The 20,045-nt window shown below is 47.2% G+C and overlaps 1 protein-coding gene across 1 annotated transcript in view; it reads left to right on the top strand.

The window, feature by feature from the left end:
* The window catches only part of EIF2A (eukaryotic translation initiation factor 2A), a 60,800-nt gene that overhangs the window by 8,367 nt on the left and 32,388 nt on the right, over positions 1-20,045 (top strand). Inside the window, exons 2-4 of the mRNA XM_075861493.1 lie at positions 3,311-3,380; positions 19,036-19,110; positions 19,801-19,919. Of these exons, the coding sequence (XP_075717608.1) occupies positions 3,311-3,380; positions 19,036-19,110; positions 19,801-19,919 (264 nt within the window). The remainder of the gene's footprint in view (positions 1-3,310; positions 3,381-19,035; positions 19,111-19,800; positions 19,920-20,045) is intronic.

The raw sequence follows: 20,045 nt of genomic DNA on the forward strand, positions 1-20,045 counted from the left end.
AGCAGGGACATTTATCGGCTCCCTGCTCTGTTTACTTTATTCTGATGCGGCGCCGTGAAACGGCTATTGCATAAGAATAAAGCCCACTAATAACCGCCGTGAAAAGGCTTCTCGGTGGTCATTAAGGGGTTAAATGGAACTAAGCTGCTGTAATACCAGACACAGCCACAACCAAATGTATGGTGCTGTGCCTGGATAAACAATGAAGGGGATTCTGGAACGCAGTGGCCCCTTTATTTAGCTGATCGGAAAATGTGCCAGGAGTCAGACCCCCGCTGATCAGGCCTCATGCACACTTCACCGTTTTATCGGCCGTTTTTGACGGATCCGTGTGCCCGTTTTGTTGTCTCTGTGGTTTCCGTGTACACTCCGTGTTTCCGAGCGCCGAGCATGGTATTGTCCAGGGTGCTGAAAGAGCATGGTTGTTCAGCGCTAGTCACTGTACAGGGTGCTGAAAGAGTTAATAAGCTGCACTGATCGGTAACTCTTTCAGCACCCTGGACAGTGACCAGCGCTGAAGAATGACCATGCTCGTCGATCGCAAAATACAATTTTAAAGAAATATAAAATAAAAAAATCAGTTCATACTTACCCAGAACTCCCTGCTTTTTCCTCCTGTCCGGCCTCCTGGGATGACGCTTCATCCCATGTGACCGCTTCTGCATCCAATCACAGGCTGCAGCGGCCACATGGACTGCCGCGTCATACAGGAAGGTCAGACTGGAGGAAGAAGAGGGACTAGTCAAAACAACGACTGGGGTACGTATAAACTGCTTTTTATTTTTATCAGCAGCCTCTTCTCTCTATCAGTGCTGGATAGATCAGAAGTGGCTGCCGATTAGTGTAATATCTCTAATGTACTTCTGCCCGCCCGCCCGGCCGTTGCTAGGCACACCACGGCTCCATCACACACGGACGGCACACGGATGCCTTCTGTGTGCCTTCAGTTTTTTTGACGGCCCCATTGACTTGCATGGGCCTCATGGTCACGGAATCTCAGACCAAAGTAGGACATGCTCTACTTTTGTCGGAACGGAGTAACGGGACCGTCAAAAAAACTAAAGTGTTCATGGCCTCATTGAAATGAATGGGTCAGGGTGCTATCCGTCAGAAAAACTAAAAAATAACACTAAAACATTCATATAACCCCCCAAACCCCACTCTAAGGGCGGGTTCACACATGGCGGAATTCCACTTAAATTCCGCTGCGGACACTCCGCAGCGTTAATCCGCAGCGGAGCCGTTTCTCCATTGACTTTCACTTTAAATTAGCAGTGTTCGTTTACACGATGCGTACAATTCCGCTGCGGAGCATAGGCTGCGGAGCGGAATTTGGTGTCCGCAGCATGCTCTGTCTGTTGCGGAGCAGTGGCGGACTCATGGCGGAATTTCTCCATTGACTTCAATGGAGATTCAAAGTTCCGCAATGAAGTCCGCAGCTGTCATGCACATGTTATGTGTGCTGCGGATACGTCTTGCTTTTTTAACTTGACATTTCTTCATTCTGGCTGGACCTATGTATTTCTAGGTCTACAGCCAGACTGAGGAAGTCAATGGGGCTCCCGTAATGACGGGAGCGTTGCTAGGAGACGTCAGTAAATAGTCACTGTCCAGGGTGCTGAAAGAGTTAAGCGATCGGCAGTAACTGTTTCTGCACCCGGGACAGTGACTACCGATCCCAATATACATGTATCTGTAAAAAAACATATAAGTTCATACTTACCGAGAACTCCCTGTTTCTGTCTCCAGTCCGGCCTCCCAGGATGACGTTTCAGTGTAAGTGACGGCTGCAGCCAATCACAGGCAAAGCACAGGCTGCAGCGGTCACATGGACTGGCGCGTCATCCAGGGAGGTCGGGCTGGATGCCGAAAGAGGGACGCGTCACCAAGACAACGGGCGGTAAGTATGAATTTCTTTGACTTTCACTAGGGAAAGTGCTGTCCCTTCTCTCTATCCTGCACTGAATAGGGAGAAGAGAAGCACTTTTCCTGCAGTCCGCAGCGGCCAGTCCGCATCAATTTTCTGCACATTTTGTGCAGATCCGCTGCAGAATCTGCAACGCAGATTCTGTGCGGCATTGATGCGGACAGTTGCGGAGGAATTCCGCCATGTGTGGTCATGCCCTTACTCTCCCATCCCTATACAAGTGGAGCAGAAAAGAGGAAAGAGAAGAAAAAAAAAAGTTTTTAATTTTATTAGTTCTCAAAATATATAAACATTCATAGTCCATTTTTTCAGAATCTCCAATCGAGCTAAAAACAACATTTGGAGAATTAGTTGAACTCTGTCCTTTTTTATACAATTTATCAATTTTAGTTGAATTTCCCAAAATTATTAAAGTATCATCTTGCTCAGCTCAAAGTGGTATAATCAGTAAAGGAGCTCTCCACTCCACAGTGATTCCAGCCATTTTTTTTAACGGCCCGTGAATACTGGCTGTCAAAAAATAGAACATGTTCTATTTTTGGCTGTTTTCACGGCCCCATAAAAGTCAATAGATCAGTTTTTAATGACCGTTTTTCAGAAGTCAATTATTGAGGCGAACATTAAAAATGTATCCTGGCCTTCACAAGGGGCTTCTTTGGGCACAGCGCCACTTTAAGCGCTGAGCTCGGGCAAGCCCCTGACGTCACTGTCCATATATGGACAGTAATGTCAGGGCTTACAACTATGGAGTCCCCGGCCAGAGCATCGTAAGCTCTGTGGCCGGTTACTCCTGTCTTGGGAAAGCCCTTGACGTCACTGTCTATATATGAACAGTGAGATTTGGGGCTTTGTAATGAGAGAATCCCCGGCGATAGCGCCGGCAACGCTCTCGCCAGGTATTCCGCTACTGGAGGTGCCCCCGACGTCACTGTCCATGTATGGACAGTGACGTTATGGGTTTTGAGATGCGGGGATTCTGCATGGAACCCCTGAAGTCCCTGTCCATACATGGATAGACATAGCAGCAAATGTGTGGAACCTTGGCTGCATGGCGGCCACTACGTGTGTCTGTACCCTTAGATTTATGGAGCCTATCACCGCAGGTCCAGCTTCTCTAACTTGTGGAGGTTATTTCAGGACAAATGTGTAATACTACAGCACTTATGTCTTACGTGGTCGATCATTCATTTGTATGTCACACTGAGTTCTCCAGCATCAGCTCTCAGACTCCTAGAGTAGGAGGCCATCCTCAGAAGTCATGTGCCCTAATAGGGTTTGTACATGGAGCTGTGTTTCCTGTTAGACCATTTTGACATGAGTTCCATTTCTCTTACAAAGTTTTATCCCATAACATTTTATTCTGTCTTGATTTTTTTGTTCTAGTGAGAGGGACTGATGGAATCCATATGATCCAGGGGCCCCCAAATATTCAAAACTTTGATTCATTTCAGAGGTATGATTTCTACGATGTAAATCAATTTATTCTAAAATAAACACTGCTTCTATTTTAATGCTTTTCTACAAATGTTTAGTGTTGCAATTTCGTCATTTTCATTGTGTCCATCTCATTCTAAGTCTGGCGTCAATCATTGTCATTAAAACCAACAATAAAGGCATATTGATTGGATATGCCATCATTGTCTCATCAATGGGGGTCCGAGTGCTAGCGAAATCTTAGGTACTGAGAATTTATAAAATTCCTATGACACACTACCTACCGTACATAAGAAGTCATTTTTTCCAGTGTTTGTTCTATTTTGTGTGTATTTGTGGGGATTTTATTCTCATTGAAGTTCCAATTAGGCCAGTGTACTTTTGATGCCAAAGGGGGATTGATCCAAAGTCTGAAGTATAATGCTTATACTTTATATTTTTCCTCTTTATAGGATCTACATCAAACTATGCTGTATGAACATCGTTATGTTCTGTAGGGACAGGATACTGTTGATCGCTCTAGTACACAGCTATGTTCAGTGTGCAAGTTCGGCATACTTGCCGGGAATTGCTCTTGTCGCATATACGCTTAACAAATCCATAGACGCTACGGGCCCGACGGATAGAAGTATACTTTCTTACAATAGTGGCCTGCGTATGTTACACCGTATACATCAGGGCTTCATGTTGAGCCAAACGTAAAGTCCAAACACGATGTGAACACCCTTCCTGCTACAGCTGGGCAATTAATCGAAAAATAATCGAAATCGAAGTTCAGCGCAATTAATCGACGTCCTCCTGCAAATCAATTATTTTTGTGGGGCAGCTATGGGGCATTATACCGTGTGGGTGTAGGGTCACGGGATATATTATATACAGTAGTATACAGCAGGCTCGGGATAAATATTAATTCAATGGTGTAGCATGCAAATAGGGTCGTGGCGTGCAAAAAGCAGTGTGGCCTAAATAATCGTGCAATAATCGTAATCGAGGTTTCATGTACAATTAATTGGGATTTTGATTTATGTCATAATTGCTCAGCCCTAGTTCCTGCTGCATCTGTTTAGGTATATACTGTGTCACATTGTGGCAGATCTCTGACTGGTTTTGAGTTCACCACAGCAGGATTGTGGGATTAAGGCCGGTATCGCACACAGCTGTTTTTTTTGTTTTTTTTTTTGAATTTTTTGCGCTAAAATGCTGAAGCCAGATTTTAGTTAAAAGTTTATAGTGAAATATGAAAATGTCTACATACATAGCTTTTTGGTTTGTGTTTTTTTTTTTTTTTTGGCAAAATGCAGCATGCTCTAAGTACTATGTACTTTTTGATGTATCGCTGCATATTCTTAAGACACCTGGAAAAATGCATGTACAAAATTACATAAAATATAAACTCGTGTAAAAGCCTTAGGCTGGGTTCACACGACCTATTTTCAGACGTAAACGAGGCGTATTATGCCTCGTTTTACGTCTGAAAATTCGGCTCCAATACGTCGGCAAACATCTGCACATTCATTTGAATGGGTTTGCCGATGTACTGTGCAGACGACCTGTTATTTACGCGTCGTCGTTTGACAGCTGTCAAACGGCGACGCGTAAATTGACTGCCTCGGCAAAGAAGTGCAGGACACTTCTTTGCAACGTAATTTGAGCCGTTCATTAAAGTCAATGAAGCACAGCTCAAGATTACGGGCGTCAAAGACGCCTCGCATAATGCGAGGAGGAGCTTTTACGACTGAAACGACGCAGCTGTTTTCTCCTGAAAACAGTCTGTCTTTTCAGACGTAAAAGCCTCTCATCGTGTGCACATACCCATAAAGAGAATGTGTCACAAATTAAATTTTTTATTTTTTAAGTAAGTTAATTATTTTCATTATTTCGGTTTTTTGCTGCATTTTTTTTTTTCTTCCACATGGTGGGAAGTATTAAAAATTAAATAATAATTTGACATGTTTTCCTATGTTGACCACCAGAGTGGAGCACTTCCCAGAATTACAGCAAGGTGAATAAGGTAAAGCAAGCTGACTCACAGCTGCTGTAAATGTAGGAGGGAGACTCAACCCTCCCCCTATTTTTGGCTACAAGCCAGGAAAAGTTGTCTTCAAATTGCTAAGTTTTGTCCGGCTCCTATTTTGGGAGTGATTGTACAATGCAGCTTGTAGACGCTATAGAACACCCCAAAAGGCTAAGAGTATGTTCACACGCCTACAAAAAAAACGTCTGAAAATACAGAGCTGTTTTCAAGGGAAAACAGCTCCTGATTTTCAGCCGTTTTTTAATCAAACTCGCATTTTTCGCTGCGTTTTTTACGGCCGTTTTTGGAGCCGTTTTTCTATCGAGTCAATGAAAAACAACTCAAGAAGTGACATGCACTTCTTTTTCGTGGGCGTCTTTTTACGTGCCGTTTTTTTTATTTAAATGAGCCGTAAAAAAAATGCCCCGTTCCAATTTTTCAGCTGTTTTTCAAGACTTTTACGGCCCGAAAAACGGCTGAAAACACTACGCGTGCACATACCGTAAGGCTGGGTTCACACGAGCACATTAACGTCCGTAATGGACGGACGTATTTCGGCCGGAAGTCCCGGACCGAACTCAGTGCAGGGAGCTGGGCTCCTAGCATCATACTTATGTACGATGCTAGGAGTCCCTGCCTCTCTGCAGGACAACTGTCCCGTACTGTAATCATGTTTTCAGTACGGGACAGTAGTTCCACGGAGAGGCAGGGACTCCTAGCGTCGTACATAACTACGATGCTAGGAGCCCGGCTCCCTGCACTGAGTTCGGTCCGGGACTTCCGGCCGAAATACGTTCTGTCCATTATGGACGTTAATGTGCTCGTGTGAACCCAGCCTAAGAATGATGAAAGTGAAGTGAATGGCTTTTCAATTGACCGTTTCACACGTGTATTTGACATGCTTTTTGGCGAATTTTACATGCCAAAAACCGCATCAAAAAGCGCTTGATTAGGCTTTTCATTTACATAATTCGTAAAGTGCGCTGTTAGTACTTACAACGCGCTTTTTTACACACGCGTTTTTGAAAACAGTGTTGTGTAAATAAAGAAATGTCGAGTCAATTCCTTTACACGTAAAACGTGCCAAATGTTCCTATAGTCAATGGAAGTCCTAATTATGTGCCAAAAAGCACACACAAAATGCATAAAAAAGTGTCAAACGCTTGATTAAGCTTCCCATTTACATCAATGGGAAAGCGAGCCGTTCGTTCTTTACGCAAGCGTTTTTAAAAAACGTTTTGCATAAATAAAGAACAGTGGGGGAGGTTGTGTGGGGGCGGGGGTGCGCGCCGCTGATTCTTCAAAACAGCTGATAAGCGGCTATGAAGGATCAGCGGCGCCCGTGCATACTCCGCTGCACAAAAATAGGACACAGCTCTTCTGCGCACACACACACACACACACACACACACACACACACACACACACACACACACACACACACACACACACACACACACAGTGCTCTGCGGCACGCGCGCGTGCGCACACACAGCCAATGAAGAAGCACTCACGCGCACCGACAGCCACTGAGGAAGCACTCACAGCGAAACGCGCGTTTGGGTCTCTGTGGTAGAGCGAACATTGGTTCATACAACTTCTTTTGCTGCTATGGGTAAGGCTGTTTTTTGAGTGATATTTGCATGCACTGACACTTTCTCTTATTCCCCCTTCCACTAGTCGCAAATGTTTAAAGGGTATTAGGGTATGTGCACACGATAACTGCATTTACGTCTGAAATTACGGAGCTGTTTTCAGGAGAAAACAGCTCCTGAATTTCAGACGTAATTGCATGTACTCGCGTTTTGCGGGGCGTCCATTACGAACGTATATTGGAGCTGTTCTTCATTGTATTCAATGAAAAACGGCTCCAATTACGTCCCAAGAAGTGTCCTGCACTTCTTTGACGAGGCTGTTATTTTACGTGCCGTCTTTTGACAGGTACGCGTAAAATTACAGGTCGTCGTCACAGTACATCGGCAAACCCATTGAAATGAATGGGCAGATGTTTGCCGCCTTTCTATTTTTACATGTTATCCAGCAATTTCCATGTTTCGCTCCATAAACTTTACTAGTCTTGTTTTTATGTTTTTTTTATACAGTGTTTGTCGTATTTGTGTAATAAAATTGTCATATTCGTATATACTTTTGGCTACATGCTCTAGTTCTCTTTTGTATGGTTTACACACACAACACACACACACACACACACACACACACACACACACACACACACACACACACACACCACGCACAGCTCTGCTACACACACACACACACACACACACACACAGCTCTGCTACACACACAGCTCTGCTACACACACAGCTCTGCTACACACACAGCTCTGCTACACACACAGCTCTGCTACACACACACACAGCTCTGCTACACACACACACACAGCTCTGCTACACACACACACACAGCTCTGCTACACACACACACACACACAGCTCTGCTACACACACACACAGCTCTGCTACACACACACAGCTCTGCTACACACACACAGCTCTGCTACACACACACACGGCTCTGCTTCACACACACGGCTCTGCTACACACACGGCTCTGCTACACACACACGCGGCTCTGCTACACACACACACGCGGCTCTGCTACACACACGCGGCTCTGCTACACACACGCGGCTCTGCTACACACACACACCCACGCGGCTCTGCTACACACACACGCGGCTCTGCTACACACACGCGGCTCTGCTACACACACGCGGCTCTACACACACGCGGCTCTACACACACGCGGCTCTGCTACACACACGCGGCTCTGCTACACACACGCGGCTCTGCTACACACACGCGGCTCTGCTACACACGCGGCTCTGCTACACACGCGGCTCTGCTACACACGCGGCTCTGCTACACACGCGGCTCTGCTACACACGCGGCTCTGCTACACACGCGGCTCTGCTACACACGCGGCTCTGCTACACACGCGGCTCTGCTACACGCACGCACACGCCCGGCTCTGCTACACGCACACACACGCCCGGCTCTGCTACACGCACACACACGCCCGGCTCTGCTACACGCACACACACGCGCGGCTCTGCTACACGCACACACACGCGCGGCTCTGCTACACGCACACACACGCGCGGCTCTGCTACACGCACACACACGCGCGGCTCTGCTACACGCACACACACGCGCGGCTCTGCTACACGCACACACACGCGCGGCTCTGCTACACGCACACACACGCGCGGCTCTGCTACACGCACACACACGCGCGGCTCTGCTACACGCACACACACGCGCGGCTCTGCTACACGCACACACACGCGCGCCTCTGCTACACGCACACACACGCGCGGCTCTGCTACACGCACACACACGCGCGCCTCTGCTACACACGGCTCTGCTACACACACACGGCTCTGATACACACACACGGCTCTGCTACACACACACGGCTCTGCTACATGCACGCACACACACACACAAGGCTCTGCTACACACACACACACACGGCTCTCCTACACACACACACACACACACACACACACGGCTCTGCTACACGCGCGCACACGCGCACACACACGGCTCTGCTACACACACACACACGCGCACACACACGGCTCTGCTGCGCGCGTGCACGCGGCTCTGCTGCGCTTGCGGCTCTGCTGCGCTCGCGGCTCTGCTGCGCTCGCACGCGGCTCTGCTGCGCTCGCACGCGGCTCTGCTGCGCGCGCGCACGCGGCTCTGCTGCGCGCGCGCACGCGGCTCTGCTGCGCGCGCGCACGCGGCTCTGCTGCGCGCGCGCACGCGGCTCTGCTGCGCGCGCGCACGCGGCTCTGCTGCGCGCGCGCACGCGGCTCTGCTGCGCGCGCGCACGCGGCTCTGCTACGCGCGCGCACGCGGCTCTGCTACGCGCGCGCACGCGGCTCTCCTACACGCACGCGCGGCTCTGCTACACACACGCGCGGCTCTGCTACACACACACGCGCGGCTCTGCTACACACACGCGCGGCTCTGCTACACACACGAGCGGCTCTGCTACACACACACGCGCGGCTCTGCTACACACACACACGCGCGGCTCTGCTACACACACGCGCGGCTCTGCTACACACACGCGCGGCTCTGCTACACACACGCGCGGCTCTGCTACACACACGCGCGGCTCTGCTACACACACGCGCGGCTCTGCTACACACACGCGCGGCTCTGCTACACACACGCGCGGCTCTGCTACACACACGCGCGGCTCTGCTACACACACGCGCGGCTCTGCTACACACACGCGCGGCTCTGCTACACACACGCGCGGCTCTGCTACACACACGCGCGGCTCTGCTACACACACGCGCGGCTCTGCTACACACACGCGCGGCTCTGCTACACACACGCGCGGCTCTGCTACACACACGCGCGGCTCTGCTACACACACGCGCGGCTCTGCTACACACACACACACACACACACACACACGCGGCTCTGCTACACACACACGCGCGGCTCTGCTACACACACACGCGCGGCTCTGCTACACACACGCGCGGCTCTGCTACACACACACGCGCGGCTCTGCTACACACACGCGCGGCTCTGCTACACACACACGCGCGGCTCTGCTACACACACGCGCGGCTCTGCTACACACACGCGCGGCTCTGCTACACACACGCGCGGCTCTGCTACACACACACGCGGCTCTGCTACACACACACGCGGCTCTGCTACACACACACGCGGCTCTGCTACGCGCGCGCACACACGCGGCTCTGCTACGCGCGCGCACGCACGCGGCTCTGCTACGCGCGCGCGCACGCGGTTCTGCTATACACACACACGCACACGGCTCTGCTACACACACACACGCACACGGCTCTGCTACGCGCGCACACACGGCTCTGCTACGCGCGCACACACGGCTCTGCTACGCGCGCACACACGGCTCTGCTACGCGCGCACACACACGCGCGGCTCTGCTACACACACACACACACACACACACACACACACACACACACGCGGCTCTGCTACACACACACACACACACACACACACGCGCGGCTCTGCTACACACACACACACACACACACACACACACGCGCGGCTCTGCTACACACACACACACACACACACGCGGCTCTGCTACACACACACACACTCGGCTCTGCTACACACACACTCGGCTCTGCTACACACACACACACACACACACACACACACGCGGCTCTGCTACACACACACGCGCGGCTTTGCTACACACACACGCGCGGCTCTGCTACACACACGCGCGGCTCTGCTACACACACACACACACACACGCGCGGCTCTGCTACACACACACACACACACACACACGCGCGGCTCTGCTACACACACACACACACACACACACACGCGCGGCTCTGCTACACACACACGCGCGGCTCTGCTACACACACACACACACACGCCTCTGCTACACACACACACACACGCGCGGCTCTGCTACACACACACACACGGCTCTGCTACACACACACACACGGCTCTGCTACACACACACACACACGGCTCTGCTACACACACACACACACGGCTCTGCTACACACACACACACGGCTCTGCTACACACACACACACGGCTCTGCTACACACACACACACACACGGCTCTGCTACACACACACACACACACACGGCTCTGCTACACACACACACACACGGCTCTGCTACACACACACACACACACACACACACACACACGCGGCTTTGCCACACACACACACACACGCGCGGCTCTGCTACACACACACACACACACACACACGCGCGGCTCTGCTACACACACACACACACACACGCGCGGCTCTGCTACACACACACACACGCGCGGCTCTGCTACACACACACACGCGCGGCTCTGCTACACACACACACACACACGGCTCTGCTACATACACACACGGCTCTGCTACACACACACACACACACGGCTCTGCTACATACACACACGGCTCTGCTACATACACACACGGCTCTGCTACATACACACACGGCTCTGCTACATACACACACGGCTCTGCTACACACACACACACACGCGGCTCTGCTACACACACACACACACACACACGGCTCTGCTACACACACACACGGCTCTGCTACACACACACACACACACGGCTCTGCTACACACACACACACACGGCTTTGCTACACACACACACACGGCTCTGCTACACACACACACACGGCTCTGCTACACACACACACACACACACACACACACACACACGGCTCTGCTACACACACACACACACACACACACACACACACACACACGGCTCTGCTACACACACACACACACGGCTCTGCTACACACACATACACACACACGGCTCTGCTACACACACACACGGCTCTGCTACATACGCACACGGCTCTGCTACACACACACACGGCTCTGCTACACACACACACGGCTCTGCTAGACGCGCACACACACACGGCTCTGCTACACGCGCGCGCACACACACGGCTCTGCTACACGCGCGCGCACACACACGGCTCTGCTACACGCACGCGCACACACACGGCTCTGCTACACGCGCACACACACGGCTCTGCTACACACACACGGCTCTGCAACACACGCACACACACACGGCTCTGCTACACACGCACACACACACGGCTCTGCTACACACGCACACACACACGGCTCTGCTACACACACACGCACGCACGCATAAGCTCAAGCAAATAGTAGGAGCAGCACAGTGTAAATACCAAAAACGGCTGGTGCTAGCTTCAAAAAAAGGAGTGACGCGCTCCTCATAAATATACAAAAAAATAGAGACCAGAAGCAGCACTCAAATAGCAAAAAATTTGAATTTATTTACCCAACAAAGCAACGTTTCACTTCCTCCATGGAAGCATTTTCAAGCAATCAATAAAAACCACACAATAACATATATAGGAAGAGCAAAGCTTAATTAACAAGTGTTCTAAATCATAGTAGTTATACACTATATGTAAAAATATAGTAATGTGTAACAATGTAACGAAATACCAAGTGCATATGTGCGTGAGTCAATCACTGACAATAGGTATAGACGTTTTAACATTTCTGTCAAGTGTAATATGTGTATATAAAACAGTGAAACACATTAATTGCATATTAATAAATAATCACAATACAATACACAAAAGCTGACACTCACCAATCTGGATAAACAAGGAAGTCCTGGCCACGAGATATGCAAACTACGATTTCGGCGCCATCGTCACCGATCTGCGCATGCTCCAACAGTAACTATCTATTGGACACTGCTAGCGTGTGTATCAGGTAGTGATGACAACGCACATAGACGTAACAGCTGACCCGAATGTGTAACTGCTTGGAGATCAAGATCTCACGCAGACGCACTAGGATACAGAGCTTCAAATTACGCCATATCTAATAAGGGCAAATATGCCAATGTATTAACAATAGTCAGACTATAATGACGACTTGAGTTAAAGTTGTGAATATCATGCTCCCGGATTTATAGGTGAAGTATATAAGAGCTATAACCTAGACATACGTAGTAGTTTTGTCAGCATTTAACTCCTTACGTCCCTAGAGACAAGAAAACATCCGCATATAAAATACAGAAGTCACAGGTCTCACAAAGCGTACTCCCACCGATGTATCGATTAACCATCAGCACAAAGGTACAGGATATCACTTATTACCGGGATCTTTGGGAAAAATGAAGATCGATACCACACTTCCAGCTCTAAAAACTCCCCAATATAGAGCACGCATTCACAACTACAGTGATGACTGAAAAACATCAAATATACTGACAGCTAAATACAGTAGAAATAGTGCAAAGTCTGCACCCCATATTCAAACACATGATTCAAACAGTTTTTAAATTTTTAATTTTTCACATTTTTTTTTATTTGAAATCAGTTGTTTAAATAAAAAACATGTATATGGCATTCCTTGTTCCAGTTGGCAAACGTCTTCCATAAACAATTTCAAGTCTCCAATCTAAAGGGGAAAGGAAGACAGATAAGTACATTAAAATCAATCATATTGAAATAACTACTATTCCCATACATCCAAACAAATATTTTTCAGAGTAATGAATGGAGCATAGAAAGGTATCACCAGGCAAGAGACTCCCCAAGGGTAGCACAGGTACGATTAAACAGAATATGGGTAGACAATGGAAATCTTCATAGACAATGACCGGACTCACTCGTCCTAAAAATAAAGATAAACATTATCTGAATACATTCAAAGGGTAATCCATATTAAAGGCATGGTGTCGCCCCAAAAACATGTTTTTTTTTTAAAATTTAAACATTTAGTGTGTGGGTGATAAAACATTGTTCAAATTTTTTTTATTTTTTTCGCGAGTCAGGAAATATTATAAATTTTTTCAAATTTATAATACTACCCATTTTTGGTCACTAGATGGAGCTGTTTGGAGCTAGTTCCCAAAATTGCAGCATTGCAACATTGGGTTAAAAGCTATCGCTCTAGTGAGCGCTCAGCATCCCCCCCCTCCTTTATCCTGGCTAGTGCCGGGATAAACGAGGGGTTTGAAAGGTTTAACCTCCTACACTGTGTGTCGCCATTTTTTGAGGTAACCCACAGTGTAGTAGGTTTACATGCAGTAGTAAACACACACAAACACTAACATACATTGAAATCGCTTACCTGCTCCTGCCGCCGCGGCCCGTCCGCTCCCTTTGCTGCCGCTGTTCCATGTGCACTTGGAAGCCGCGACCGGAAGTAGTAATATTACTGTCCGGCCGCGACTTCCGGTCCACAGGAAAATGGCGCCGGACGGCGCCAATTTCGAATAGGACTGTGTGGGAGCGGCGCATGCGCAGTTCCCACACAGACGCCGTACACGGCAGTCAATGGGACGGGAGCCGTTCGCAGTCCCTATGGGACTGTGGCTGCCGTATTCCATGTCTGTGTGTGTCGTTAATCGACACACACAGAAATGGAACAAAAAATGGCAGCCCCCATAGGGAAGAAAAAGTGTGAAAAAAAGAAACAGTAAAACACAAACACACAAATGAAAATAAACGTTTATATTAAGGCACTAACATCTTTAACATATAAATAAAATATTTGTGATGACACTGTTCCTTTAAGACCGTTTGGGTGGAGAGAATTCAATCTATTGATCCACTGAACCTCCCGTTGTTTGAGGATCAATTCCCTATTACCCCCTCTCTTAAAGGAACAGTGTCATCACAAATAATTTGTTTATATGTTAAAGATGTTAGTGCCTTAATATAAACGTTTATTTTCATTTGTGTGTTTGTGTTTTACTGTTTCTTATTTTCACACTTTTTCTTCCCTATGGGGGCTGCCATTTTTTGTTCCATTTCTGTGTGTGTCGATTAACGACACACACAGACATGGAATACGGCAGCCACAGTCCCATAGGGACTGCGAACGGCTCCCGTCCCATTGACTGCCGTGTACGGCGTCTGTGTGGGAACTGCGCATGCGCCGCTCCCACACAGTCCTATTCGAAATTGGCGCCGTCCGGCGCCATTATCCTGTGGACCGGAAGTCGCGGCTGGACAGTAATATTACTACTTCCGGTCGCGGCTTCCGGACAAGTGCACATGGAACAGCGGCAGCAAAGGGAGCGGACGGGCCGCGGCGGCAGGAGCAGGTAAGCGATTTCAATGTATGTTAGTGTTTGTGTGTGTTTACTACTGCATGTAAACCTACTACACTGTGGGTTACCTCAAAAAATGGCGACACACAGTGTAGGAGGTTAAACCTTTCAAACCCCTCGTTTATCCCGGCACTAGCCAGGATAAAGGAGGGGGGATTGCTGAGAGCTCACTAGAGCGATAGCTTTTAACCCAATGTTGCAATGCTGCAATTTTGGGAACTAGCTCCAAACAGCTCCATCTAGTGACCAAAAATGGGTAGTATTATAAATTTGAAAAAATTTATAATATTTCCTGACTCGCGAAAAAAATAAAAAAAATTTGAACAATGTTTAATCACCCACACACTAAATGTTTAAATTTTAAAAAAAAAACATGTTTTTGGGGCGACACCATGCCTTTAAGTGGGGGAACCCTATCAATAATGCAGAATCTAAGCTGGTGTACACTGTGTCCCATCTCCACAAAATGTCTAGGTACGGGAAGTTCAACTTTCTTCGTCCGTATGCTCGATTTATGATTGTTAAGTCTTAATCTACATTCAGTTGTGGTTTCACCCACATATATCAAGTTGCAAGGGCATTGTAGGATGTAAATTACAAAATCACTTCTACATGTGTAGGGTGAAGTAATGTTGAAGGTTCTACCAGTGGTGGGATGTGTAAATGAATTACCTTTCATTATAATTGCGCAACTGTCACAGGACATACAGGGGAAGCAACCATTACGAGTCAAATCCCGTGGTGTACTTTTGACCCGACTGTTCTTTATACTGACATCACTCCTAACAAGTTTATCCCTTAAATTCCATGATCTCCTATAAGAAAATAAGGGGGGCAATTGAAATTCTGTCACTCCATCATAAAAATTACTTAAGATCCTCCAATGTTTTTTAATGATCCCTGCCACATCCGAACTGTATATATTGAATGTAGAGACCATAGGAAGTCTAGCAACGGTCTGCTGATTTTTCCTGCTACCCTGTCTCAATTGTGTCCTGTCAGCTCTCTGCACTTTATAGGTGCGTTTCCTCAAAAGTCTTGCTGGATACCCTCTGTCCAGAAACTTCCCTACCATCATGTCAAGTTTATGTTCTAAACAAACCGGGTCATCAACAATCCGTTTTACCCTCAAAAGCTGGCTATACGGTAGAGAATTGATCATACCCCTAGGGTGATGACTATCGAAACTAAGTAAGTTGTTACAGTCAGTCTCTTTAACATATAAATCCGTCATGAGTTTGTTGTTATGTATATATACCATGGTGTCAAGAAATTGGACACGGGTGTCAGATACTACCATAGTGAACTTGATATCTGGATCAATCAAATTCAAGTAGTCAAAAAATGTATTCAAACTAGGCAAATCACCTGTCCAGATGAGGAAGACGTCATCTATGTATCGCCACCACTCAAGTACCGAGGTGAAGTGGTGGGATACATAGATCGACGTCTCCTCCATATCCGCCATAACGATGTTGGCATACGTAGGGGCCACATTGGACCCCATAGCTGTGCCACGGAGTTGCATAAAGTATTCATCGTTAAACAGGAAGTAGTTACAGGTTAACACTATATCAAGAAATTCCCTGCACTCACAGGAGAACTCAGTGCCACTTAAAGCTTTATCCACACTAGTCATACCTCTCCCATGGGTGATAGAGGTATAAAGGGATGTCACATCAAATGAGACCAATAAGGCCCCAGTAGGAATAGCAATGTCCCCAATCTTGTTTAAAAAATCAGCCGTGTCCCTGATATGGGATCTAGCTGACACGGCAAACTTTCTCAAAATTTTATCAAGAAAAATAGCAGGAGGATTAAGGAGCGAATCTCTACCCGAGACAATAGGTCTCCCTGGGGGATTCGTGATACTTTTGTGTATTTTGGGCAGACAATACAGTATAGGAGTTATCGGATATAACGGAGTTAAATAGTTATAAAGATCCCTATCGATCATATCGTTTGCAAACGCATTGTCAACCAGCACCCTAATTCTTTTCTGAATATCCTTAATTGGATCTGACGCAACCCTCCTATACACAACCATATCATTCAGCTGTCTATAAACTTCTGTTACATATAGGGTTCGGTCCATAACGACGACCGCTCCCCCTTTATCAGCAGGTTTAATGATAAGGTCGTTGTTGTGGACCAATCCATCTAAAGCCACACACACACACACACACACACACACACACACACACACACACACACACACACACACGGCTCTGCTACACACACACACACACGGCTCTGCTACACACACACACACGGCTCTGCTACACACACACACACGGCTCTGCTACACACACACACATGGCTCTGCTACACACACACACGGCTCTGCTACACACACACACACGGCTCTGCTACACACACACACACACGGCTCTGCTACACACACACACACACACGGCTCTGCTACACACACACGGCTCTGCTACACACACACGGCTCTGCTACACACACACGGCTCTGCTACACACACACACACACACACACACACGGCTCTGCTACACACACTGTTCTGCTACACACATCGTCTGCTACACACACACACACACGGCTCTGCTACACACACACACACGGCTCTGCTACATACGCACACACACACACATACATACACACAGTCTGCTACACACACACACAGCTCTGCTACACACACAGCTACAGCAGGTGTGCTGGAGGCCGTGAGGTGGGGGGCCCGCGGGCGGGGGGGGGGGATCTGTGAGAGACAGACAGAGCCACACACACCCCTTATCTGCAGTGCGGCTGGTCTTCATAATGGCGCCGGCTTTTCCCTTACAAACCAGCTGCTATGCTCGGTCGCTCTGAGATGCGCCTGCGCAGTACAGAGTGAGCTAGCAGGAACAGAGGATACAATGAACGAGAGCTGTTCATTGTGTCTTATGCACTGTAGCTGCCGTATTCCATCTGTGTATGTGTCGTTAAGGGACACGTGCACAGATTAAATAAAACATGGCAGCCCCCAGTAAAGTAGGAAGGTGTTAATAAATAAAAAAAACTGTGAAAAAATAAATAAGTCAATATGATATTTTATTAAATAAAAACACATAAATGAATAAAAAAATCATGACACTGTCCCTTTAAACCATAAAAAAAACAAACCAACTGCAGGCATTGTTTTTACATGCAAAAGTCGCAACAGAAAACAGTGACTAAGGCCTAAAGCAAAATTTTTTGTTTCTGTGAATTAGTTCCTCTGTGATTTAAAATGTGAATATACTGTGTTTTTGTTCCTTTATGCCCCCTGCACACGAGTCAGATTTGCTGCAGAAAACTTAGCAGCAAATTTGATCCAGATACCGCAAGGAATTCCAGCCGAAAGTCTGCACCACATTGTGTTTGATTTTGTGCGGACTTTCAACTGGGTTTGCCACTGCGGACACCATATAAGGGGAGAAAAAAAAAGTCAATACTTACCTCCCCCTGGTCTCCTATAGCGGCTCTGGTGTCATTGCTGCCTGCCTTTTGGAATGACATTTTCCCCTGTAAGTGGCTGCAGCGGTCACATGGGATGAAACATTATCCCAGAAGGCCGGCAGCACTCAGACCAGACGGGTAGGAGTGAGGCATCACTATGGGAGTGCCAGGATCAAGTCCGTATTGATTTTTTTTTTTAATAGTTTTTTTTTTAAAAGTGAATGTTTTGCGATTTTTGTTAGGAGTTCACAGCTTTTCTTGCGCAACAAATATGCAACCGTTCCGCAGCATTAATTGACATGCAAAAACCACACCGTAAGTCAATTTCTGCATGTAAATTTTCAGCAGGGTGTGGATAAAGTTTTTAAAGTCGCATCCACTTTGCTGCTGCTACTATAATACGCTGCACATTTTTCAGAAATTGTGCAGCGATTACCCTGTGTGTGCAGGGGGCCTCTTGAAAACTACTTTTCCAGGCTCTACTTCATCAAGATTCTCTACACCTGAAATATGTTTTTATACCTTAATGATGTTTTTTTTTCTCCACTCCCAGGGACTGCAGCAAAAATTGCAAAGTATCCGCTTTTAGCAAGGACGGACGGCTTTTTGCATGGTGCAATGGAGAGGTGTAAGTTTTATCGCAGTTTTTCAGCGAATGAAAGATTTATGATGTGGTTTCTGTTCTTAGAAGCGGATCCATTTATATGATGATCTGTTTTGTAGGACTATACTCTATGGTGAGCTGCACAGGAGCGCTATTAGCCCTCTACAAATCATTGCTTTTGCACAGGTTTTTCATAGATCAGTGCAGACATCTGTGCAAATTATAATAAAATTCTATCTAAACTTCTCATCATTCCTCTCCTATTTTGTTCTTTGAAATGGACTCCGGAGGGTCAGACCTACTGAAGCAGTTTCTGATTTTCACAAAATATGTGTGTTTGTTCTGTAATAGAATCTCTAATTTATTTTTAGCCTTTTTACTTGCTGCACGTATGTTTACTGCAAGCTTTACATTCCCTCTTAGGGCACCAAGGTCTTATTGACTAGATCTTAGATCTATAACATGTGATAGCTATAATTGTACTGTGTGACTACAGTGCACTATTGATCTTTTTTCTGGATTTTGTATTGGCAGCATTTGAATGTATAATAATAATAGTAGTAAAAAAAATAAAAATCTATTCATGCAGCATTCTCATCCAATGCTGCGTTCGATTGGCAAAGCTGTAATGCAGAGCGGTATTGGAACTGGTCGTGTGGCTTAATTATTAATGTATTCTGTCTCAATGCCTTTAAATGACCCTTGTGTTTGCAGAATAAATATAGTGAGCTCGGCTGACGGCAAGTTGCTGCACACCTTTGATCTACCCAAAGTAGTTGGTCTTGAAATCTCTCCAAAGAACACAATCCTGGCAACATGGCAGACTTATACAAGTAAGTAAATGTCAGCCTTACCATTGCTAGTAAATGGTGGGAAGATTTTGGTGTTCCAGTTCCTGTGCGCTCACTACTTCTTGCTGGTGTGTTTCATCAGCATTAAAGAACTAGTTTTCATATATA

This window comes from Rhinoderma darwinii, chromosome 4, assembly GCF_050947455.1.
Source record: "Rhinoderma darwinii isolate aRhiDar2 chromosome 4, aRhiDar2.hap1, whole genome shotgun sequence".
In the NCBI taxonomy this organism is placed as follows: Eukaryota; Metazoa; Chordata; class Amphibia; order Anura; family Rhinodermatidae; genus Rhinoderma; species Rhinoderma darwinii.